At 45.2% G+C, this 25525-nt stretch overlaps 1 protein-coding gene across 2 annotated transcripts in view; it reads right to left on the reverse strand.

Moving 5' to 3' along the window:
• The window catches only part of IFT172 (intraflagellar transport 172), a 39736-nt gene that overhangs the window by 5785 nt on the left and 8426 nt on the right, over nt 1-25525 (reverse strand). The window contains exons 11-41 of one of the 2 annotated variants that reach the window (XM_068679186.1): nt 24818-24979; nt 23655-23708; nt 22953-23056; nt 22166-22251; nt 21555-21667; nt 19219-19386; nt 18697-18833; nt 17913-18020; nt 16448-16532; nt 16029-16121; nt 14758-14835; nt 13623-13871; nt 12327-12405; nt 11818-11938; nt 11228-11372; nt 11065-11154; nt 10550-10647; nt 9416-9551; nt 9220-9336; nt 8146-8288; nt 7150-7243; nt 6841-6905; nt 6535-6715; nt 5705-5814; nt 5116-5245; nt 4440-4538; nt 3810-3919; nt 3238-3301; nt 2624-2710; nt 818-934; nt 222-332 (exon numbers count right to left, since the gene is read on the reverse strand). In XM_068679186.1, the coding sequence (XP_068535287.1) occupies nt 222-332; nt 818-934; nt 2624-2710; nt 3238-3301; nt 3810-3919; nt 4440-4538; nt 5116-5245; nt 5705-5814; nt 6535-6715; nt 6841-6905; nt 7150-7243; nt 8146-8288; nt 9220-9336; nt 9416-9551; nt 10550-10647; nt 11065-11154; nt 11228-11372; nt 11818-11938; nt 12327-12405; nt 13623-13871; nt 14758-14835; nt 16029-16121; nt 16448-16532; nt 17913-18020; nt 18697-18833; nt 19219-19386; nt 21555-21667; nt 22166-22251; nt 22953-23056; nt 23655-23708; nt 24818-24979 (3534 nt within the window). Of the gene's footprint in view, nt 1-221; nt 333-817; nt 935-2623; nt 2711-3237; nt 3305-3809; nt 3920-4439; nt 4539-5115; nt 5246-5704; nt 5815-6534; nt 6716-6840; nt 6906-7149; nt 7244-8145; nt 8289-9219; nt 9337-9415; nt 9552-10549; nt 10648-11064; nt 11155-11227; nt 11373-11817; nt 11939-12326; nt 12406-13622; nt 13872-14757; nt 14836-16028; nt 16122-16447; nt 16533-17912; nt 18021-18696; nt 18834-19218; nt 19387-21554; nt 21668-22165; nt 22252-22952; nt 23057-23654; nt 23709-24817; nt 24980-25525 lie in introns of both variants that reach the window. The other variant, XM_068679185.1, reaches the window with a different exon arrangement.

Here is a 25525-nt window from a genome sequence, read left to right on the forward strand (position 1 = left end):
TTGGTCTTAAGTGCAGGGTCATCTTTTTCCCTGACTTCTCTTGCCCAGCCATGTCCACCTCACAGGATCCTGTTGTTCTACTGTCTCCACTGTCACCTCTCTCCCTTTGGTTTGTGTTCTATTTCCTGTGTCATCTGTCCAGAGCCTAGTTCTTTTTCCCTGCTAGGAGCCACCAGAATGTTGGACTTTAACAGGCAATGGTGGCCACGGTCCATACTCACCAGACTGAAGAGAACATCACGTAGGTCAGCCCAGCTGGAGTAGGCCTCAGCACAGTTCATGCCAGATGCATTCACCATTTCCACAAAGAGACGCTTGTAAATGTTGAAGTTCTGCAACAAAAAGGAGAGAAATCTTGAGGGACATAGCTGGTGAGTCAGAAGTTTTGAGTCCTTCTACTGTTTAGCACAGGCTTAAGGGAATGGCAGCTCTGCTCACAGGCTCACAAAGCAGTGCTGCTGCAGAATGCTGGTTGCAAGGAATGTAACAGGACAAGACAGGGAAATGGGAAAGAATGTTTCCTCCAGCCAGCTCTCTCAAAGAGGCAAACATGGTTGCTTTTATTCTGGACTCGGTGGCTAAGGTGTTCAAAATCAACACAAATACTCAACACCCCTCTCGTCTGTCCCTATGTGTGATATGCTAGGGGGCTGCATTTAGTCCTCTACTTTAGGAACCTATTCAAGAATCTACAACGGTGTTGAAGTGGCTTGGACAACACCTGGAAGCCGCAGCTCTGGACTGGAAGCCTGACTCATTTAGCAGATCATAGCACTCTCTGGAAGCTCACTCTGGGATGTAATGTTGTCTTCATTACCTGTGGGTTGGCAGGTGCTCCATGGTGTACATACAGGCTCAGGGCTTTGTCCCAGCTGCCCTCCCGGATGAGGTGGGTTGCAAAGAGAGCAACATACTTGTGCAAGACCTTATAGTTCTGGAGAAGGCACACAGAAAACGGTAGCATGAGAGTCATGAGATGAACGTTTGTCAGTTGGTAGTGACAGTTTCAGATTTGTGTGCACACATCCATGCACCTGAGTCCCAAAGGGTAAGGGCAGCTAATGACAGATACAGACTGCATGTCTTTGATTTGGGCCCCATGTGACGCCTCTAATCCTGGCTAGCTGATGCTGTGCTGATCCTTCATACCTGAAAAATAAAGTTGTCTTTCTGCTGTCCACCACTTGCCAAAGGAATACTCCCAAATATCTAACAGAAGCAGTATCTCTACAATGCGGCACCACAGATACTAGTCGTAAACTGGTCCTTCGTCTAATGAAAGAATGAATCCAAGCACTTTTGTGGACTGAAGACATTTGTAATATGCAAGGCTGCTCTAGTCCATTACTCAAATTACTCAGATTGCTGAGGCTGTAGGCCTTCTTGGAGAACTGTTCATACATATGCTGATCCTACTTTGCTAAGGACTAACTGTAGTAGGCCTACAGAAACTTTAAGTAAGATAGTACCTGTTTTGCACAGGCTTAAAATATACTAATGAGGAAGATGGCACAAGATGTGCAATCTTGTAAAAAAAATGAGCAATGGAAATAAGTTCATTAAACACAAGAGAGGACAGTGCCACTATGACATGTCTAGAACTTGAACACCCAGATCTGGATGCTCATGAAACTCTAGGTGTTAGGGATGCATATTAAGTCTGGTATGTAACCTGTTTTGATAAACCTAACCTTCCCCCCCACATATAATTGTTGTATAACAGCTGAGTCAAAAGTCATTAAGTTTTGCACTTGCTGTGGAACAAGGTTGTGCTAACACTTCCTTAAAGACACATACAGGCTAACATGTTCCTGGAGTAAGTATACTAGTATTTGTTGTGCTTTGTTGACAATAAAGCTGATTAAGCCTTATACTATAAAACTGAGTTTGAAGGTCAACACTGGTATCTCCCGAATAATTAGAACATCATAAATAATAACTACAACAAAAAACATTCACATCATCAGTGAAGTCTGAGTCAAAAATAAATCAAGTTCATTGTTGAATGAACTTGATTTCATCAAGAACCCAAACTCAGCTTACTGCTCATTGCATTAGGAACATAAAAATACAGCACAATGCATTATCAGTGCTTGCCCAAGTTATCAGTGTTTGCCAGACAAATTAGATCCTGGTACTGTATTGGAATAGCACTGTAGAACAGCTTCATTTTGGTTTTCTGTTTTTATCAATCTGCTGGGGTCATTTTTTGGCTTTCAGTCAGTAAAAATGCAAAAATGTCAAATTTGCTTTCATGATAAATAAATTTAATTTCAATTGATGCCAGGCCTCTGAAGAATATGTAGAAAAAAGGCTATCTTTTACATATCTCTGTTTCCTTAATACCTATTACTTTGAGCCTGAACAACTCGCTTAGCTTTTTTTCAATGTTCTATCAATCACAAAATTGAAACACAATGTGGTTCTGATTTCTAATGCTTCATTAATAGGTGTGCTTGGCTATGATGGAGACAGCAGAGAGGTGTTCTTTCAGCTGCTGCGGTGTCTCCCCATGGTCCTCACAAAACAGGCTGCTTTGCCCCTGCTCACCCATTCCTGATGACCCTGCTTCAGAGAACCAGGGCCCCAAGTCCGTCTACTGAGGGCTCGCACAGGTACTCACCTGCTTAGCTGCAACCTCCAGACACTTCTCCCATTGCTCCTGCTCTGCATACATATCCAAAGCAGCCATGACATCTATTCCCACCAGCTGAGGATGGAAACAACTATAAACTCACTGTGCAGGTAAGGCTTCCTAACCACCTAACCACCTAAGGCTTCCTAACCACCATCTTTTCTTCAAATACCCACAGTCCCTCCCTCTCTTTGGAAGCAAAGATCATAGAATCATAGAATCACAGAATCATAAAATCATAGAATGGTTTGGATTGGACGGGATCTTACAGATAATCTAATTCCAACCCCTCAACCCCCCCCCCCGCCCCGGGCAGGGACACCTTCATCTTGACCAGGTTGCTCAAAGCCCCACCCAACCCAGTCTTAGACACTTCCAGGGATGGGGCATCCACAGCTTCTGTGGGCAACCTGTTCCAGTGCCTCACCACTCTCAAAGATCCAATGTGACCCATCTGGTATGCAGAAACCACGACTCAGGCATATATAGAATCCTCACCTATGGACATTTTCAGGTAAAAGCCCCATGAGGAAGGCCCCAAGGACCTATGTCCCAGCATCCTGACATGACTCCATAACCTGTGGAACATCCCAAATACATACCGAATCTACCTTTCCTTGGTTCTTTAAATACTCCTTGTAACGCTGGTCCACATACTCCTCTGACCTACTGGGCAGAAATAATCTTAATACACAGCAGATTAATAGTTCCCTGCATCAGTGCAGAAGTGCAGATTCAACTTTGTCTTCTTTGGGCTAAAGAGGACTTACAGCTGTGCCACATTTTTCATGTCTACTGCTGGGTGCTTAGGTAGAAGGGGGAAGAAAGAGTCTGGGCAGAAATATGTGTGAGGAGAGAAAGGTATCACAGGCCTTTTCATGAAGAAGTGTATGCAAAGGAATGTAACAAGGAAATGAGAGATAGGGATATGACAAAAGGGGATTAAGATATACATGGGATGAATGGCAATGGGGCAATAGAAAAGTGTCATGGGTACACCGGGTGGGGGATATTGGGAAGGGCAGCTGTGGTGAATGTCCCCTATCAAGCCTGGGAAGATCACTGTGGGGAAAATCCAGAAAACCTGGGGAAAGCAGGACAAGACAGGGCAAGGGATTATCTTGGGATGAGAGAGGGAGATGGAAGAGTCTCATTCGAGGAGTTCAGCACATACCTGGGGTCCAACTCCTTGGCCACGCGCTTGGCTTTACTCCATTCTTCCCCTTCAATGAAGGCATCAATAGCCTCTCGGATGAGGTCCAAGTTGAGGTAGAGCTCGGCTGCCTGCAAGGCCAGAGACAGTCCCATGTGGAACAAAACCCCAAAGGCACCTCGTAGCCCAGGTCGGAGCTGTAGCTGTTGGAAATTCTCAGCACATAGCAGCAACTGAAAGTCTCTTCCCAAAAGCCTTTTTGAACAGACTGCCCAGGGAGATTGTGGGGTCTCCTTCTCTGGAGATATTCAAGGTCCGTCTGGACGCCTACCTGGGCAACCTGCTCTAGGGAACCTGCTTTGGCAGAGCGGTTGGACCTGATGATCTCCTGAGGTCCCTTCCAACCCCACAATTCTGTGATTCTGTGAAAAGATACCCCCCTTCTTTTTCCTGCCCCCTTCCAAGGCCCAGGTCTCTCACACCATTTCAGGACTTGATCCCTTCCCCTGCTTCCTATTCTCTGAGGACTCAGCACTGCCTGATGATGGATCAGGCCACCCACCCATCACCCCAGGATGTGACTAGGCCTCCTCCCCTTGGATACAGCTCTCCCTTCCTATTTCTTCCTTAGGAGCAAGTGCCAGCTCTCACCGAACTGTATTTCTTCATGGCCACCAGCTGAGGAGCCACAGTCCGTGTGACCTCCATGCTCTGTGACTGACTCAAGAACTTAATGGCCAACTCAGCAGCCTGTGAAGAGAAATTGTCAAGAAAATGAATGATAAGAGCAATTTGAGAGAGGGATGGATCTGGAAAGAGCTCATTTCCAGCTAAAAGATTGACTGTCAGGAGCACTTGAAGTATGTGGGGAAGAGAAGGAAAAAAGACAGTCTGCTTCAGCAACTCGGAGAAGCAAAGTCCAGCTACTTTTACACATGGGAGATGATTAGACAAGAACATAATCATTACTGAGGTTGGTAAAAGGACAAGTTACTAATGAAAAGTATGAGCAAGAACACAACTCAAAGGTTGATGGACATGGTCCATGAGAAGATAGGGCACTTGTCTAGCCAATATCTAAGTCATAAAGTCTAGTTTTTCAGTGCAGGGAGATATGGGCATAAAGATATTGGCATGCTGCTGAAAGTGGTGCCAGAGCAAGGATGTCAGCACAGCACAGGAAAAGTGGGCAGTCCATTATGGGCTTAAGAGAATGGTCATTAAATGCTTTCAGTCCCTACAGTCACTGGGGCATGCAGATCCTCTCTTGTGCCCTGCAGGTTGTGGGAGTCCTCCCAGATAGTAGATCTGATGAAGGAAACCATACCTTCAGCAAACACTTCTCCATCAGGATGCTGTTGTTGGAAATCCGCACTTTCAGGTAGCAGTCCACTGCCCTGGCATATTCCCCAGCCTGCTCCCACTCCCGTGCTTGTTCCAGCAGTCCTTCTGTTCCTCTGTAAGGAGGAATGCAGGCTGTGAGCAAGACTGTGATACTGCCATGCACATCCTGTAAAGAGTGTGTAATGCATGGGCAGGAAGCTGCAGAGCAGAGCTAAGTCAGAGACCTCAGAGGGGAGAGGGGGCTGTGTCAAGGAATGCACACAGCTTAATGCTGAGGAGAGAATTGAATAAGGATCATGGGGAGATGAACTGGCAGTACAGAACACCTGTGAGATCTGTAAATGGCAAGAAGACACCCAAGAGACCTTGCATGATAAGAATAACCCTGAAGTCTCCCAGAACAGGGAAGAAAGATGTTAGCAAACTAATGGAGGAAGAAGCCTAGGGTCCTCAAGAAGGTAAAAGCTGTATGACAGGGATGCAGTCAAGCTATCTCTGTAAGGCATCAAATCAATGGCTTAGGGAAAGAGCAACCCATCTGTTATGTGCAGCCTGAGCACAGTATTACTTACCCGGAGCCCTTCTTGGCAGCCTCCCTGCCACACTCTTCTTGTAACTCCTCTAGTCGACTAGGCACATATTCCTTGCAGATCCGCAGGGCTTCACTCCACATGTCAGCCTCCTGCAGAAGCACACCAGAGAGAAGAAACTTTCACCAGTTCACATCACACTTCTAGCATCACCACACATCTGGCCTCTCACATCATCTTGCCAGAGGATCCACTAGGGGAAACAACTACAGCAGCACCATCTCAGCCAAATTCTCAGCCAAAATGGCACCTATGTCTTTTCATGCACCCAGGCAACCTCAGGGGAAAGTTTGCATTCATTCTAGCTACCTCTATGGAATGGACACTTACAGTTCCCAAAAACGCTCTTTCATGCTATATTATTTATGCCCGACCAATCTGGTGGCCTTATGTGATATAGTGACTGCAGATGTCCCACTCCTGGAAGTGTTCAAGGCTAGGATGGATGAAGCCCTGAGTAACCTGATATGGTGGGTGGCATTACTCCCTATGGCAGGAAGGTTGGAACTGGATGATCTTTAATATCCCTTCCAACCCAAGCCATTCTATGATTCTGTGATCCTTGAAGCCTGCTCATGGCCTTCTGGCAGGATACTTCCTCTGAGAGTTAAGTTATGCTGTGAAATTCTTACCAGTTTAGTCTTATAAGAGCAGGTCAGTTTTATTTTTTACTAGTAACTACTTGAGTAAATGTTCCTCTTTGGCTACTAAGCTGATAGTAAGAACTGGGAGCTGGATTTTACTCCTCCTCCATACAAAGTGGGCTCTCAACCAGTGAGGAAGACAGGGATATTGCCACAGTCAACACTCACCTTGTAGTACTTTATTGCCAGCTCAGGTTTCTGTGCTCGCAGGAGGAAGGCCTCTGCTTTCTGGAATTCTCTCTGCTCAAAGGCAAAACGTGCCTGTCCCACAAGCACATCAGCCACACTGTCTGGGTCATGAGCTTCAGCCACACGTTGTGCAGCATCCCAGTTCTGGTTATGCACAAACCTAGGTGAATCAACATGAGATGTAATAAGAGACAGCAAGGAGCAGACTAGTGCTAGAGAAGCAACCTTACTAGCACCATATAGGGAGAGCAAATGCAGCAGTCCAGAATGGAGAAGGCTACATACATCAGCACTGCCTCTTTGGGTTTTCCAGCTTTAATGAATTCTGCTTCAGCCTCCTCAAATTTGCCCTAGGAGAGAGAAAGGAGTTTGCTTGCATGCTAGCCTCCCCTGATACCAGCGCATGAGCTCCTCTACTTACCATGAGGCAGAGTGAATTTATGAAACAGAGAGATGTGTGGAAGCTTGGGGCTGTAATTGTGGAGGCAGGCAGTGACTGCAGCCACAAGTGTCTTTTGCAGCAGTCCTTAAGGAGAACCGTTCAATTATCTGAGTGACCAAGGAATTTCCACCTATTCCAAGGGGTAAAATTACCTCATCTTCTAGGAACATGGCATACTTTAAGTGTATCTCTGGCATCTTCTGCTTCATGGAGAGACGGGCCAGTTCAAAAGCAAAATCAAAGACGCTAAAATGAAAGAGAAAATGGAGTGATAGCAGGACTGTGTGCTATGAGGGCATGCCTTCATCAAGAGCAAGATATCAAGTAGAGCACAAGACATCAGAAGAACAGAAGGGTGAAGATGGAGGGTCCCAAGTGAATAGGCACTACCCATTATTCCTGTTCCTGACCAGAGACTAGGAGCTTTTACATCCCCCATTACGGAAATTCAGCTCCTTCACACTTGCTACTAGTGCCAGAGCCCCTTGGTTCAACTCTAAAGGGTGGTCATGAGGTTCCCAGTAGCCCAGTAAAGTGGGAGAGCTGGGGGAGAGCAGCAGCATGAATGGCAGTGCAGACAGATGGCTGGGCAGATGCAGAGTGGGTCCAAATCAATTCTGACAAGCAGTTAGTTACTGTGACATGAAGAATATCTCCACCTGCATTCAGAAGCTCTAACAAGAAATCTCTGCTCAAGTTAAAAGGAAAACTGCTTTTGCCTGTCCTGCTCAGACATAGAATCATAGAATCATAGAATATCCTGAGTTGGAAGGGACCCTTAAGGATCATCAAGTCCAACTCTTGACACCGCACAGGTCTACCCAAAAGTTCAGACCATGTGACTAAGTACACAGTCCAATCTCTTCTTAAATTCAGTCAGGCTCGGTGCAGTGACCACTTCCCTGGGGAGCCTGTTCCAGTGACATTCATGAGACTAACAGGTGGACAAGACTTCTCTGTTAACTCTTCTGTGCCAAGGACAGAGTGTGAGGACTTGCAGGGCAGGGGCAAGGAGGAGAACAGGGGGAAGACATGCCATATCCTGGACCTGCAGCTATCACATGCATAACATTATTTATTCTGGGCCATTCCATCTTTCTTGGCTTAAGCAGGTGGGAGAGAAACACTGGGTTGATAGACCTGCTTACCCGCTGTCCGCTGCATGGTCAATGGCCATCTCCAGAAGTCCAAATTTACTGAGGAGTTTCACAGCTGCCTCTCCACCCAGGTTCTTTGCCCACATATAGGCCACATGCTTATAGGAGTTTGTCCCACCATGTGCCTTGGCCACCTATCAAAAGCAAAGAAAGTGGAAAAACCCAATGCATCCATTTCTGTTTCAGCAGGCTGAGCCAGGACTCCCCTTTTACATGAAGCCTGTTCTCTTGAGGGAGCACCAAAACCAATTGCTCCCTCCCTTTTGTAGCCCCACTGGACTGGAGAGAGTGAGACAAAAGCTTACGTGGTAAGAAAGGAAGAGGCTTCTGCCTCCTCAGCATAGCCCATATTGCTCTTGGAAGCAGGGTTGCAGGGGCTGATACAGAGTGACATAACAGTATATCTGAGGTACACTGCTGGAGGCTGGAGAAGAGAAGGCTCTGGGGAGACCTTATTGCAGCCTTTCAATACTTAAAGGAGGACTTATAAGAAAGATATACTTTTTACAAGGGCATGTAGTGATAGAACAAGAGGTAATGGTTTTAAACTGAAAGAGAGTAGATTTAGAACAGACATAAGGAATAAATTCTTCACTATGAGTGTGACGAGGCACTGAAACAGGTTGCCCAGAGAAGCTGTGGATACCCCCTGGAAGTGTTCAAGGTCAGGCTGAATGGGGCTTTGGGCATCTTGATCTAATGAAAGATGTCCTTCTCCATGGCAGGAGGGTTGGAAAGGATGACCTTTAAGGTTCCTTCCAATCCAAACCATTCTATAATTCTATGAACACTGTGCAGGGGTTAGTAGTGGAGCAGTACCTGGAGGAAGGCAGTGCTGCAGAGTGGCTAGGGGGTCAAGGCCTGCTTTTGGGGTGCAATGCTGCACAGCAGTTAGGGGCAGAGCAGTGGCACAAGGGCATCCAGCATTGTGCCACATTATGAAGCTAGATAGTGTATGCCAATTCTTCACATTTTGTGATGAATATAGACAGGGCAGTACCTATGGGGACCCTGCGGGCAAAGTCTGATCTCTTTGTGGTGGGATAGCTGTGAAGTGTTTATTACCCTGTAGGCTTCCTCCCACATGTCATTCACTCTGTACATGTTTACTGTAGCCTTCCAGTCCTTAGCTTCTAGGTAATGGTACTCAGCCTCCTGTAAACGTCCCTCTGCCTCCAGCTCCTGCAAATTGAGGAAATAAATTAGTGACGCTCTTGTTTCTACTTGGCCTAGCTGATCCTCTGCCATGAGATACACTCACCTTGCCCAGATGTAGGTGTGTATCACTGAGTAAGTCCTTGTGGTACTTGGCTACCAAGCAAACCATCTCATCATACATCTTACACTTCTTGTACATAGTGATGGCCAAATCAGGTTCATCCACAGTGATATACAGCCTGGAAATGCAAGCACATTCAAATGACTCAGCTGATGGCATGACCAGTGCCTACATTCTCTTTGCATCTTACCCAGCTGGGACTGCATCCTAGGCACAATATCAGAAGGCATGACTGGAGGACTGTGACTGCGGGAATGATAAACTCCCAGACAACTCTAAACTTGTGCACTACGGGGGGCCTGATGGAATTCAGCCCAGGCTACTCAAAGAGCTGGCTGATGTCATCACAAGATAATTATTTTTCAATGGTCTTGGGAATCTGAGAGGTCCTAGTTGTCTGAAAGATGACAAATGTCCCAGTTTTCAAGAAGGGCAAGAAAGAAGAACCTGGTAATCACAAATCTGTCAGTCTCAATTCAGTGCCTTGTGAAATTCTGGAGAAGATTATTCTGGGAGTTACTGAAAACACTTGAAATGCAATGCAGTAACTGGTCATGGCCAACATGGGTTCAGGAGTGGAAAGTACTATTCAACAAACTTTAATTTCCTTTTATGACAATGTTATTCGCCTAGTTGACCAAGGGAAGCCAGTTGATGTAAACTTTCTGGATTTCAGCATAGATTTTGATACTGTCTCTCACAGTTTCCTTCTGGACAAAATGTCCAGCATACAGCAAGACAAATACATAATATGATGAGTGAACAATTGGCTGACTGGTCAGGCTCAAATGTTACATCAGGCTGGCAGCCTGTCACTAGCTCCATTTTAGGCCAGTTCTTTTTAATGACTTGGATGCAGGACTCAAATGTATACTAAGTATGTTTGCATATTTCCCTACATTGGGAGGAGCTGTTTTCTCCTATGAGGGTTGAGAGGCCTTGCAGAGAGATCTTGACAAATTAAAGGGCAGAGCAATCACCAACTGCATGAAGTTTAACAAGAGCAAGTGCTGGATTCTGCACCTGGGACAGGACAACCCTGGATATATGTACAAAACGGGAAACTAGAGGCTGGAGAGCAGCTCTATAGAAAGGGATCTGGGAGTTGATGCTCACCTCTCTGCTTCTTTGAACTTGCCCTGCTTCTCCATCTCTTGGGCCTGGGTTATGTAGAGAACAGATACATCTTCCTGGCTCATACACTTGATTGCCAGCTGCCAAAAGAAACACACATTGGATGAACTACAGCACACTGCATAGTAATTTCTTGACACAGAGTAGACAAGGAGAAAATGAACCTTATTCCCACTATGAACAGGTGTATATGCTATATACTCTGTAGAGAATTGGTTGTCATTTGTCACTGTGATCAAAGTACATAGGACCAAGCCTCTTGGAGAGTACTATTTGTGTCACAGATGGAATCATATAGGACTGCTGATGTAAAGTGGGGCACACACATAGGTTGTGAATACCAGGGACTGATTTCCTAATAGCTGCCAGGTGCCCCTACACTGACCATTTAGGATGAGTGCTTGTTGATCAAGTGTTGGTACACAAGGCCACTTCCTGACGAATTACAATTCACAAAGTAGGGTGAGGTCCCCAGAAGCTTTGGCTTCCGATTTTACCTTATGAGCTTGTTCCCAGAGCCCAGCCTGTGTGTACATGTCAATGGCATCCTTGGTTTGGTCTCCTTTGATGTACAATTCCTCTGCAACCTGTGGGAGAGATGACCATGGTCAGCAGTCCCAAGGGATATAGAGCAGCAATGACTGCACGATGTGGCCTCACCTGATACTCCTGTAGCGCTGCATAGTGCTGGGCAATCTTGGGATAATATTTGGCTGCTGTTTGTTTGTCCTGCAAGTCCAAAATGTAAATGGCCTTCTTCCACTGACGGGCTCCCAAGGCTGCCTCAATGGCCTTAACGGAGCACCTAGCATCAGAAATATAACTCTTTACAGACAGCCATCAGTCATCTCCTCCAGCTGAGCTAAGCCAAGAAGACCAAAGTGGTCTGCTGCTTGATTCTTCTTGCCAGGGTAGAGCAAGAAGGACCTGAATAGCTTCACAGCAGACAGAAAAGCAGCCCACAGGATGCATGAGAGCAAAGGTCTGGAACACCAGCAAAGCTAGGGGAAAGAGTGAAGAACTAGGACAGTGGGGAAGAGTAATCAGGGCTGACAGACCCTGGGAGAAATATGGTGAGAAATCCATGGCTGGGCCAGCAGAGACTGCATATCAGCACCAGGGGCAGTGGCAAAATGGGGTCAAAGGGGCTTAATCAGGCTTTTTACCCTGATGACTTAAGCAAACAGTATCAACTTCATAGCCCACCAGGTTATACTGCTGCTGGTTATACAGCCATCACATGCCCCCACCTGGCTTCGATATAATGGTTAATGGCAGCATCCAGCTGTTTCTGCTGCACCAGATGGTCTCCCCATGCCTCCTCCAGCTTCACAACTTCTGCGGGAAATGCCAGGCGAGCCAACTCCACTGCTGTAAGGGGACATGATAGCTGTTATGCTGAATCCATCAAGAAAGCAGAACTGTGTTCAACACGGGCCTTGGATGGGGGTATGTGTGGAGGAGGGGGGTGGCGACCCATCTAATCTGCTTCAGCTTCAATGGGCTAGCCAGCAATATGGATCAAACCCATGCTGGTACAATGCCTTGGGGAACCCATGCATGATCAATGCCTTGGGGAAGAGGATCCTGTTGTGGGGCTGTGTGTGCAGATGCAACTATGTGACAATACATACATTGAATGAGGTGGTATGTGCAACTCTGAGCTCCAGGGCAATAGCTTGTTCTGCCACCAGGCCAGAATACCGAGGCTTTTGCTGGGAAAAAGGTGTGTGTGTTGGAGACATATTTAGCACAGTACCTTTCAGAAAGGCACTGCCCTTGCAGTAGCACTCCAGAGCCTTCTGTGGGTTCCCAACCTTCTCGAACAGGTCTCCAGCCTAACAACAAACACAAGCTGCCAGTTTCCAGAGCCACTGTCTCCCCACAGCATCCTCTCTACCACTCCCATGTACAGAGCTGTCAGTCTTGCCAGAACAGACCTTGCCACACAGATTTCTACATCAGCTATGCCTCCCCCACTAACCAAGACCATGGGAATAAAGGGGACATCCAGGAGAGTGCATGTGCTGAGATCATTGTTCTCACTGCTGAACCCCACACCCTAAGGGTTTATCTGGGGTACCACCTACTAACAAGATCTATTTTTGAGACAGCTTCTCCTCTCTGCAAGGCAGCTGATGCAGCAACAGCTTTTTCCATGACCCATATTGGAGCAAGTTTTGAAGAAATCTCCAATCTGCATTGCAGATGCTTCCTGAGTTCAGGTCATGATGCTACCGTATCATCATATTTAATGTCTTTTTACAGATTCTACCTTCATGAATTGTCTAATCACTTTTGGACCATTCATACTTCTGGTAAAACAAACAAAAAATAACAAAAAACACCTCGCAGCTGAGTTTCACAGTTACGTTTTCACCTGAAGGCTTAAGAAAAGGTAACAGGTTTGGAAAAGCACAAATTTCTCTAGGGTAAAAATGAAATGGTCAGAAAACACCCAAGGTTAAATAAGACTGAAGAAATGTAATTGAAGCAAAGCACATAAAATAGGCAATCAAAATAAGTGCTTTTTCATACAACACATAGGTGGAACTGGATAACTCATAGTCAACACTGTAGATCCAAAAGTACAGATGGCTAAAATAATAATTTGACAAGCTCATGGAAGCAAAATCCATCACGATTAAACATAAAAATAAAAATCTGAGTTCAGGTAAAGTATAGTCTGCAAACTGCTAGTAGCCATGAAAGTACACTATGGGAAGTATCAGCATATATTTGCCTTCTTTGTTCTTTATACGTCTTTCTCAAGCATCTGCAGGGGCGACTGTTGGCCATGATACCATACTGTATACTGGTCTCAGAGTCAGCATTGCTTTCTTGTATTAGCATAGTTACGTGTTATATGGAAAACTGTTCTAAAAGAGTCACCTAATGGTAAGTAGTTACCAATTTCTTGTGTTACTAGATATAGAGACAAAGAATTATACCTGCTACATTCCTGCTCAATGCTTGTGTATCTCAGAGAAGCAAAGGAGAGGATAAGAGCTTTGACGCTACTATGGAAGAAGGCCTGATGGGGTGGACCACTCACCTGTTCATACAGTTCCCCTCTGATCAGTGCTGTTGAGATCCTATTGATGACATCCCCATTGGTCATGAGCTCATCCCTGCTCATGGCCAGCCGTGCCGCCTTAGCTGGCAGCCCTGCCCGTAGGTATAAGCTGATGGCTGCCAGGTAGTCTCCCTGTCCCTCTTGGACCTCCCCAGCCTTCTCTTCTTGCTGGGTGTCCAGCAGCCATTGATAGTAACCCCGACGTAGCTTATCCAGCATTGGGTGTCCCTGTTGAGAAATCGATCACTGGTTGAGATCACTGGTTGACCTGGGCAAATGCAAAATATTGTTCTATTCCTCCTGTAGGTTCTGAACAGCTTATGACACCAGACTTCTCCCTGCTCAGTTATACTACGCAACTGCAGTTAGCAGGAACCACAATGTGAGTCCTGTATACCTCTGCATCAACCATTCTTTTCTGAAGCCCTGGCTGTTCCTAAACCGAAGTAGCTTTTCTCCCTTACTATTCACTGAGGTCTGTAATTCCATCACTGCAACCTCCCTTTACATTTCTCTTTTATCATCTTAAGACATTCCCTGCTATTTTATTCCTTGACTGTCAGTTGCATGATCATGAAGAACACACTAGTTTTATTCCTGTGCCTTGTCTTGTGGGCAAGTCGGGCTACCATAATCCTTCCTGAACTGCATCTCTGATGCACACTGGCCCTCTAGCCATATTACGCTGTACTCTAGAAAATAAAAGCACCTATTTGGTGTTGGACCAAAGATCTACTTACCCCCAAACCATGTTTTCTGCCATTTTTAACAACTGCCTTGCTGATCTCTGAACTTGCTATTTCTTAGGGGCATCCCTTCTTATTTAGCACTGCAATTAAGTCTCTCTACACCCAAAACTCCATTCTTGTGCCTTGTCCTCCTGATTCTATGATGTGCTCTAGACTCTCTGATGGCATGGCACCTTCCCCTTTTTAGTGAAACGAATCAGATGGTGGACCTTCAGGGCAGGCTTAGAGTCTCTTTGGGAGCCTCTCCAAGAAGATATTAAGTCCTGATAAGCCAGGTGAAGAGCACCTAGATCATCATTGGATTCCAAACCAGGAGACTTACCAAGCAAGCCCAAACCACAGTTTGGTGAAGCTATGTTCTATACCTTGGCCTCCGCGACTACAATGCACTCATCCCACATGTGCAGCTCCTGGTACATGTCCATGGCCTCCTCTGTAGCATTCTGTGTTAAAGAGCAAAGTGTGAACCTGAAGGGTCTATTAGCAGACACATTGCCATTGAGGTCTTGCAACAGATGCATGTTAGATGTGCAGAAACCACGTGCACAAGCGAACCATCCCTTTTACAGGAATATTGAACTTCCCTCATCCTCTTTCTGCACCTCAGGGCAATCACAGAATCATAGAATGGTTTGAGTTGGAAGGGACCTTAAAAATCATCTAATTCCAACCCCCTTGCCATGGGCAGGAACACATTCCACTAGACCAGGTTGCTCACAGCCCCATCTAACCTGACCTTGTACACTTCCAGGGATGGGGCATTGTCCTTGTTTCAGTTAGGACAGAGTTAATTTTCCTCCTAGTAGCTGGTAGGGTGCTATGTTTTGGATTAGGATGAGAAGAGTGCTGATAACGTGCTGATGTTTTAATTGTTGCAGAGCAGTGCTTACACCAAGCCAAGGACTTTTCAGCTTCTTGCTCTGTCCTGCCAGTGGGCAGGCTGGGGGTGCAGCAGGAGCTGGAAGGGGACAGACCCAGGACAGCTGACCCAAACTGTCCAAAGGGGTATTCCATCCCATCTGACATCATGCTAAACAATATATAGGGGTGGCTAGCTGGGGTGGGGGGCCAGCTGCTCAGGGATAGGCTGGGCATCGGTCAGCAGGTGGTGAGCAATAGCATTGTGCATCACTTGTTTTGTACACATTATTATTAGTAGTAGTATTATCATTATTATTATTATTGTTATTATTATTTTCCTGTCTTAATAAACTGTCTTTATCTCAACTCACAGGCTTCACTTTCCCATTTCTCTCTCCCATTCCAGAGAGGGAGGGGGGAGGGTGAGCGAATGGCTGTGTGTTGTTTAGCTGCCGACCGGGTTAAACCACAACAGGCATCCACAGCTTTTCTGGGCTACCTGTTCCAGTGCCTCACCACCCTCAGAATTAAGAATTTCGTCCTTATATCTAATCTAAATCTACCCTCTTTTTGTTTAAAGGCATTACTCCCTGTCCTATCACTATATTTCCTGATAAATCCTACACTTTGGAACGAGGAGTATCTCCCTCTATTCCAGGGTAAAAACTTTTCTCCCAGGAAAAAAAATATCTTCCTTCTCTCTTTCATACCAGGGCACAAATCTCCCTGCTCAGAAATAAGTGAAACCTTTTCTGCTCCTGGTTCCTGTACTCACCTGTTCCAGGAAGATCATCTCTGCCAGCTTGTAGTTCTTGTCTAGCATGGCCAAGCGGGCACGCACCAGGTAATGGTCTGTACCATTCCCACCCTGCAGACAGTCATAGTTAGCTCAGTTGGTTTCTTGGGTGAAAGAACAGGCTTTGGATATGGTATAAGGGAGGTGATTGCAGGCGGGGGTTTTGTCATTACAGAAACTACGAAGACAGAAGTGAGAAGAAGGGAGTAGTACAGTATACAATGTTTAGCCAGAAGAGGGATCTGACAGGCCTGGATGAAGGATTAGGTCAGCAGATTCTACATGATCATGTCCTAGTCTGTAGCAGCATAATGGGGGGCATGGACACAGAAGATAATGTGTATGCAAGTGTTTACAGGGAAGTGACTGCCCTGGACGGCAGAAAAGGTTTAACTCACATGCTCTTGAGCTGCCTGGTCAGCAATAGCATTGGTTTCATGCAGAAATCGAGCCTTTGCCATATTGCCCAGAGCTGCAAAGCACCTGGGAAGATGGGAAGAACAAAGCAATTAGTCACTAATGGGTTTGTTGGCACCTTTGGTTCAAGACAATAAAATCAGAACCTGGGCAGCAGACCACGCAGTGCAAACTGGAAAGGTGGGTAGCCCTGCTTCAAGAGAAGGATTTTGTTAAGACCCATGTTCAGATGTGCCCGCTAGTCCAGCTCCATGGAAAAAGCCATAGGCATGACCATAGTCCACGCTTCACTTCCCTACACTTCACAGATCCTCTGAGTTTGTCAGTAAAGTTTAATATCTTTATCAATGACATAGACAATGGGATTGAGTGCACCCTCAGCAAGTTTGCAGACAACACCAAGGTGAGTGGAGCAGTTGATACAATAGAAGGAAGGGATGACATCCAAAGGGACCTGGACAGGCTAGAAAAGTGGGCCCATGTGAACCTAATGAGGTTCAATAAGTCTAAGTGCAAGAGTCCAGGGGGGAAGAGCTCATTGAGATCAGCCTTGTTGAGAAGGTCTTCAGGGTTCTGGTGGATGAAAAGCCAGCAGTGTGTGCTGGCAGCCCAGAAGGCCAACTGCATCCGGGGCTGCATCAACAAGAGAAGTGGGCAGCAGGTGTAGGAAGCTGATTGTCCCCCTCTACTCTGCATTTCTGAGCCCCCACTTGGAGTACTGCATCCAGGTCTGTGGCTCCCAGCACTAGATGGATGTTGATCTTTTAGAACACGTCCAGAGGAGGGCCACAAAGATTATCAGAGGGCTTAAGCACCTCTCCTATGAAGAAAGCCTGAGAGAGCTGGGGATGTTCAGCCTAAAGGGAAGGCTCCGGGCTGACCTCATTGCAGCTTTTCAGTACTTAAAGGGGGCTTATAAAAAAAGAGAGCAACTTTTTGCTCAATCAGAGAATGACAGGCCAAGGGGGAATGGTTTTAAACTACAGTAAGGGAGATTTAGATTAGATGTTAGGAGGTAATTCTTCACTCAGATTGTGGTGAGGCATTGGAACAGGTTGCTCAGAGAGGCTGTGGATGCCACATCCCTGGAGGTGTTCAAGGCTAGGATGGATGAAGCCCTGAGTAACCCGATCTGGTGGGTGCCATCCCTGACCATGGTAGGGGGGTTGGAACTAGATGATCTTTAAGGTCCCTTCCAAACTGAGCCATTCTGCGATTCTATGATCTGATAGACACAGAACCATAGAATGGCTCAGTTTGGAAGGGACCTTAAAGATTATTATTACCCTAAAGTCATTGCCTGGAATAGAGAACACTTCATTCTCCAATGCAGTGAATTTTCCAGGCCACACAAAAAGTCACATCTTCAGTTAAATTCTGGTTTCTGTGAGGGATCCAGCAAAGAGAGTGATTAGGCCAGAAAGACATTATAGCTTTTTTCTGTACCTCTCTGCAATGTGCAGCTGTCTGGCTTCCAAAGCCAGTCTGCTTAGGGTCTTCCACATGGCTTCCGTCTCTGTTGACATTTCTAGTGTCTCCAAAAATGCAGTGGCCCTTGAGGCAAAGAGATATGCAGACTTTCAGTAACAGAACAGAAGAGCTCTCTGATGAAAATCCCAGTCTGAGACCAGAGTTTCCTAAGAGTTCCCAAGGGTTGCACTGAAAACACATAGTTGTGACAAGTTTTGAAGACTGTATAAAAACAAGGCCTGACATATCAGAGAAAAATTCTCAAGTGATCAGTTTGTGAAATTTTCTTCCCTTGTCAATTTTACATACAGGTAACAATATCAGCCCTGCCCAGGTGGCCATCATGACTGCTTTGGACAGTCAGTTTTTACTCCGCATAGCTCCTGAAAGTTTCCATGAAACAGTGTCACTGTCACTGGAGGGGCAGCAGCAAGAGCTCTGAATTACTACTTCACATCTGGCTCCTATGGAAGATATTTGCTGCAGTTAAATGCAAACTCCATTCACTGAATTCATGGGTGTCAATGGCACCAGACTGGCCAGCATTTTCTGCCACACAGTCTGAAACTGCAGAGCTGTGAGGATGACAAAGGGGAGTACTAATTCCTGAATACCTGGCACCAACATCGATGCTCAGTGCTTAAGCTTCAGCTCAGCACAGAAAGTCATGCTGGTGTTAAGTCATAGACTGCTGACCCTCAGGTGCATGCTAAGTGAATTGGGGCACCTGCCATAACCATATAGCTTACCTAGCACTTACCTGTGATAATCCCCATCATCAATGGCAGTTCCAAACTCTATGAGACCTTCATCTAGGGTGTAGGACACAGTGTTCACCCCTTCGGATACGATCACTTCAGTCTTTCCATCATTCCGTTCCAAGTCTACAATATCTCCCTAAAAAGAGTACCAGTTATCAACACTCCCATGTTCTTCTACAGTATGTAGGGGTAGTACAGATGTGAAGACAGCACTGTGGCAACTCTGCATGACTAAAGTTCTGGTGGATGAGCTCACACGTAGCAGACACTGTCACTATCACACTAGAGAGAATGAAAAAGCCACTGAACAGCTCCTCCTATCTCCAGCTTCTGCCAGAAATGCCTGCCACAGGGCATTTCCAGCAGTGCAATATGAAACAGGTGAGCTCATATTTTGTCCAGGAGAAACTGGCAGTTCCCTTCTGTTTTCTCTTCTGAAATCTGCCATTCTGCATATTCCCACATATGTGAACAATTAGTATAGAAATTCATGGAGGAAATCAAAGTCTTCAGAGTTTTACCTTCAGAGGAAACATGGTGACTCGCTCTGGAGCATCAATGTTATACCAAATGCAGAGATTGTTTCTGCTCTGTGCCACCACCACATCACTGCCTGGAACCCACTGCACATAGGAGCAATAGTTCAAAATGGTAGTCTTGGTGCTGCTTTCAACATCATAGAGCTGCAACTACATGAAGAAAGAGGAGAAAAAGGCTCAGCATGGCTCATGTCTGGGCTACTAGCTCATATGAGCATGGTAGGAACATCTGAGCAAGCATCTTGTAAACAGGTATTACCAACCTTGAATCAAACACTTTCCAAGATATGTAGCTCAAACTTCCACACTGTTATTATTTACATATGTTACTATCGAAGACTTAAGATCTTTTTTAACTCTTGCTATATTTTAGGCAGCATGCTCAGATCCTGACCTCCTTATTGCTAAATTCATAGATATATAAAACAGAGTATGTTCTGTGCTACTTCAGCACCCTCTTGGTTGTACAGTTGCAATAGGAGAATGGTCTCTTAAGTCCTTCATGCAACCAGACTGAAGGACCAAGAAGGGCCTTCCTCTGCAGCTCTGAGCTGAACTGTCCATCCTAAGTGAAGTCTTATTCTAAGAACTGTTGCCAATAAGCTGAAAGAATATTGCCCTGAAACAAACTTGGCAATTTGGAAGGTATAACCTGACACATGGCATAACAAAGGTGTATAATGCCCTTGTAACTTAGAAGTCTTGGGCTGTGTTTGCTCTTTCTCATAATTGGCTTCACATGGTAAAGATGCAAAAAAGAAAAGAGAATTGTGTTGACATACCAGTAGAAGAGAACAAGAAAGAAGCTTTTTCAGTCTGTACTAAACTGATTGGAGGGATATACAGGGATATAGTTTAGGAGAATCATGGTACTGTCTGATTTAGGCTGGTGGCAGTATGCAGCCTGTTGAGAGAGCCCAGAGAGGTTGTGGGAGGCCCCATCCCTGGAGGTGTTCAAGGCAAGGCTGGATGTGGCTCTGGGCAGCCTGCTCTAGTGGTTGGCAACCCTGCCCAGAGCAGGGGGGTTGAAACTAGATGATCTTTCAGGTTGTGAGGTGCCAGATATATGCACTGGAAACTTTGGCTATAAAGTTGAGCACTCTGGTCTGATAAGCTTGGCAGCAATGAATTAGACTGTATGTGAGTGACAACAAGCAGACAGGTAATTAAGTGGAGATCTGTGGTTCCCAGGCAAGAAAGTATATTTGCACCCCCTAAAATCTATGATGCAGTCTTAGGCTGCCAAAAATGACAAAGCAGGAGCAGCTCAGTGAAGAAGCCAGGGGCTCCTGTCTGAAATGAGGGGTGAATTCAAGAGTTTCATCAGAGATGAAGGATTACAACACCTATTCATGTATGAACATAGTACCTCACTCATCCTTGGACTAAGGAGAGAGGTACGGCCAACCTGGAAATATTCTACTGCAGACTGACAGTCTCCAGGGATGTGAACATGAATTCTGAAGCAATCAGAATCATCTTGGGATGAGCTGCAGTGCTCTGGCTGAGGCCTGCCACAGCATCTGGGATATCTGCATAGAAATTCTAGACATGAATTACGTAATTGTCAATAAGGTCGTATTCTTCTCAGGACACTTGTTACAAGACAAACAAATGACGTGAAGCAGTCAGAAAGCCTTACATTTGTAACAATGAAGAAGGCTTCACTGTGAGCTGGGTAGAACTGTAACACAATTGATAAATACATCTTCTTGCCTGCTGTGGTGAGCTTTTTCATCTGTATCTGTACAACTAAACTAAACACACCGAGAACATTATGTGAGTATCTGCACATTAGAATCTGTAGTGTGAAACTGTTATGATTTTGGGCATAGTTTTGTCCTGGGTTTACTAATACTCTCCCAGACAACATTCAATCACAAGCCAAGGGCCACACTGGACATGCCATTTGGTTGTGACCAGACTGTTTTAGAGAATTAGAGTTCATCTTACAAACATAAGCCAAGCTGTTGCAGAGAACACCTTTTTTAAATTGATATGCTATTCTATAACAGTTTATAGTCTAACAGTCTATTGTGAAAAACAAAGTTATGTTTTTGCACACTATGACCTGTATTTTAAGGACTGATGACAAGGAGGAAGATGTCAAGTAACTTCAGAGTTAGCTATGACTGAAAACCAAGCAGGAAATGCTGCCAACTCATGCAATTTGTACATGGTCTGTCTTTCTTAAAGGAATAGTCAAAATATCACGAGTAATTCACATGTGTTTCTCATCTCCATCCCTGCACTCATGCATATTTGTCTTTACTTCTCCCACACTGCCACCCTCCCCCCCAAGATGTGCCTGGCCTTACCCTCATCTTTTTGTCCCTGAAGAGTAGTTTGTGGCCTGTTTCATTCAGCTCCAGCCAATCAATCTTGCTGTCATGGCTAATAGTGCCAGCATTGTAGCTACCTACAAGGTCCACTTGGGAAGGAAAAAGAAGAAACAGTACTTAAAGGTGCTGAACATTCAATGCTCTCCCATGGGGATCAGGTACTTGGGACCTAAATACAGCAGGACCCACGGACAAACACACTGTGACATGAAAAGCAGACTGCAGTGAAATTTTATCTTGGTGCCTTAGCAACAGCAGTAACTCTCTCCACTCTCCTGTGAGTATGCACAGATCACAGACAATGCAAGCAGCAATATCATCATGCTGAACTGCACAGAACATTGGATTTGGGATGCAGTCAAAGCTGCCCCACAGCTGTGCCCACACAAGGCAGCTAACCTGCCAAAAGCAGGGCAGCCTGGTGTCTAGTAATCTGCTGACAGGCAGAATGAATGTGAAGGGGGCCTCCAGCAATCTGCTACCTAGTAGAGTGTATGCAAAGAAGGCCTTCATGGATATGCTTGGCATAGTAAGTGCAAAGGGATCAGTCAAGCTACAAAATACAGGGGAGGGGTGTTTACATTCACCTGTTGCTATGGTCTTGATGTCTATCAAATAAGCCAGTCTCTTGTTCTCCTCCACACCCCTCTGCCGCCTCTCATTGATACGGACACTATAAATTGAAAGGAATGATTACTGTTACCTTTAATGCTCTCTAAATTCACAGGACTGAATAACATCTTCCCCTTGCCAGACTTACGTGCAATTTCCCTAAGCACATGGAGCCTCTTGTAGTTTTCTGGCCTGTGACCCTTGCACAATACCTATGGCTGCTTCAGATGGGAACAAAGCTTCTGATTCATGGCTTCATTCCAGAAGCTGCCCCTTTGGAATCAGGGTTTCCAATAACAAATTAGTTATTATAATTCCACCCCTGAGCAGCCCATGATCTTCCCTTCTCTCCTCTTCAATTAGAAAAGGGAGTATGGTTTTTCAGAAAGACAGAGGAGGTCCCACTCACATCTGGAATTGCCAGTAATGCTGGAATAGGATCAGCTGGATACAGAGATGCCTGAGCAGATAAACGGGTTCTTCTTCAGGCAATAGTCAAGTCAGGCTTCAATAAGCACATATCAGAGAAAAATGGGCTCTTGTGCTTCTAAAACTTTAGAACCATCAATTGTAACTGATCAATTAAACCCCATCATTGGTTACTGCCAGAATAAGATAACTCAGGAAACATTCAGCAATGTGCCATCAGGTCCCAGAGTCTGGGAACCGTGTTTTACAGAGTGATATGCTTCCGAGTATATATATCTGAGATCAGTTCCACAAAATGCCTGTACTGGCCACCCATGTGGGTGTGACACTCACCTGACAAGATGAGGGCTCATGAACTCTGTGCGGACAGACCCCAAGATGTCATTATTTCCATATTCCACCAGTGTCAACTCCCCTGCATTAAAGATCATGCAGACCTGTAGGAGAAAGGGGAACGCACTCTTACAGAAAAGACAGGAAAGCATGAATATCTACCACTGAGGTGAGCAGAAAAGGACTCTACTGCACACAAGTCTAAATTTAATCCTAATGGGATGAGCAAGGATCTGTTCTTGTCTTCCTGTTTTGACTGCCAGCTTTTCCTGATGACTGGGAATTTTAGTCCTGGCTGTATCAGTCTTGCAGGAAGAGCCAAGCTGTCACCTGGAGAGCTATATAGTTGACACATCGGCTTCTCCAAATCTCCCTGCCTTGCCAGAAAGTGACGTATTCCAGGTAGTTAACACATCCTGTTTTCTGTACCTCCAACATCTTCTCTGGCTGTTGCTCTTTTATTGCTCCTCTCCCCTGCATGGTTTTGACTTACACAGTGCTCACATTGGATTTGCTTTTTACCTTGGCATATGGAAAAGGCAAGTATGGGGAGGAAGCAAATCAGGATGTATATTGAGAAGTTAAGTGCAGAAAACAGATGAAAAACAGGACTTTCCAGAAATGTGGTTGATACTTTTTCTGCCAGTGCACACACTGCTTTACTCACCATTCATGAGTAGCATCCTATCCCATCCAACTTACATTTTCATTGTCGAAGAAGAACTTCTCATTCCCTCCAGACCCTTGCCAGGCTACCTAAGATGCAATAGCATGGAGTGAGCAGTCAAGGTTGACAGCTTTTACAGGGGACTAGGTTGTAGGCATTGTGGTCTGTGGTTCAGCTCTCAACTCCCAGGACAGATAGCAAGAACTACACCACACAGGGGATCATATAGCAGCAGCCCAGCTATCAACACTATCATTACCAGCCTGCAAGTTCCCAACTTCTCTCTCCTTTTTTTGACTACCTCTACTTCAGAGTGCTCTTCTCTTTGTGTAGCATTTGTTTGGCCTCTAAACAAAAGCTATGTGTATGACCAATGTACATGACCGTCTAGCCTATTTTTTCACAGCATCTCTCCACCTTCCTCCAGACTAACTTTAATATAAAAAGTATCCCCAAAACAACTTTGCCTCAGTAAATCTTCTGCATAGAATCAGTGCTACCATTTTTGGGGATAGAATCTCCACACCACATGTAGCTGAAATCGTTCTCTTTTGAATCCTTGTGTGAATCCACACATTCACATCTCCAATGTGCAAATGTGCAGGTGTACATCATACAGTTTTGTCCTCCACCCCTCTACCCTCCCCTCACCCCATCCTCAGTACAAAACACTGAAGATGTTGATAAACTGGAGGAAACTCAGCAGAGGCCCATTGAGGTGTTGGGGGCTGAAGCACTTGCACTCTGAGGCTGAAGGAATTGTGCTTCCTCAGCTTAGAGAAGGCAGACCTTAGGAGACATTTTTGTTTGTTTGTTTTTGCAGATACACAATGCAAAGGTGAAGAATGGTCATAAATTACAACAGATGAGATTCCAGCATAACACAGAATAAATAAAAAATAAAAAGGAAAAAAAGCTTTTCCCCTCCAAGGACAGTAAAGCATTGACCAGAGGAACTGTGGTATCTCCATCCTTGAACGTTTTCAATACCTGCCTGGATAAAGCCTGAGACATCACACCTGAATTTAATGTTGACCCTCTTTTGGGTAAGAGGTTTTGATAAAAGACATCCCAAGGTCCCTTCCAATCTGAATTATTCTATGAAAAAAAAATGTATTGTTCCTATGCAGAAAACATATTCTGTGAGTTGCAAAGCTAAGCATTTAATACTCTTGAAATGTCATAGATTTTCCATTACCTCACTGAGCTTGTTGGAGCTGATGTCACCCAGCAGTAATGTGTCTGAGGTATGGGCCACCAGATATCTGTCTTTCCCTAAGATCTTCACCTCATCAATCTCATAACCATAGTGGGATTTTAACACAACACGAGTTCCTGTTGAGAGGTTCTTCACAATGACCTGCAGAATGTGAGAAAAATATGAGGCCCTCTTTCCACGCACAGAGGAAGAACACAGACTTATTGTCCTATGAAAGATTATGTAACAGATTATATTTGGGTATTTAGATATTCCTTCACACCATTTCACTCTGTTTTTTAAAGAAACCTTACCATTACTTTTGTATTGGACAACCACTGTAGTAGAAGTGTGGGACTCACTTCTACCATTTAGAAGTTTCTAGCCTAACTGTAGGATTCCTCAGGCTCCCAAGGATGACTCATCCTTTAGGAGTTCTACTCTCTTGCCACTGACTACAGAGGGGTACCCAGACCACTAGTGCACCCTTACTACCTGATTTGAACCAGGTAAAGCTGACTGAAATTAAACCACTTAGGGAGTCTGTATTTCACACTGTACCCCACACAAATTCACAAACTAGGAAATAAACTCAATTGTCTTTCATTCTATCATATTACCATCCAGACTTGACCCTGTCCCTGGACCTTGACCCTGTCCCTAAGACCCTCCCAACAAATTCCTACAGACAAACCGTAGGTGCAAATG

Source organism: Anas acuta, chromosome 3 (assembly GCF_963932015.1).
Source record: "Anas acuta chromosome 3, bAnaAcu1.1, whole genome shotgun sequence".
NCBI lineage: Eukaryota > Metazoa > Chordata > Aves > Anseriformes > Anatidae > Anas > Anas acuta.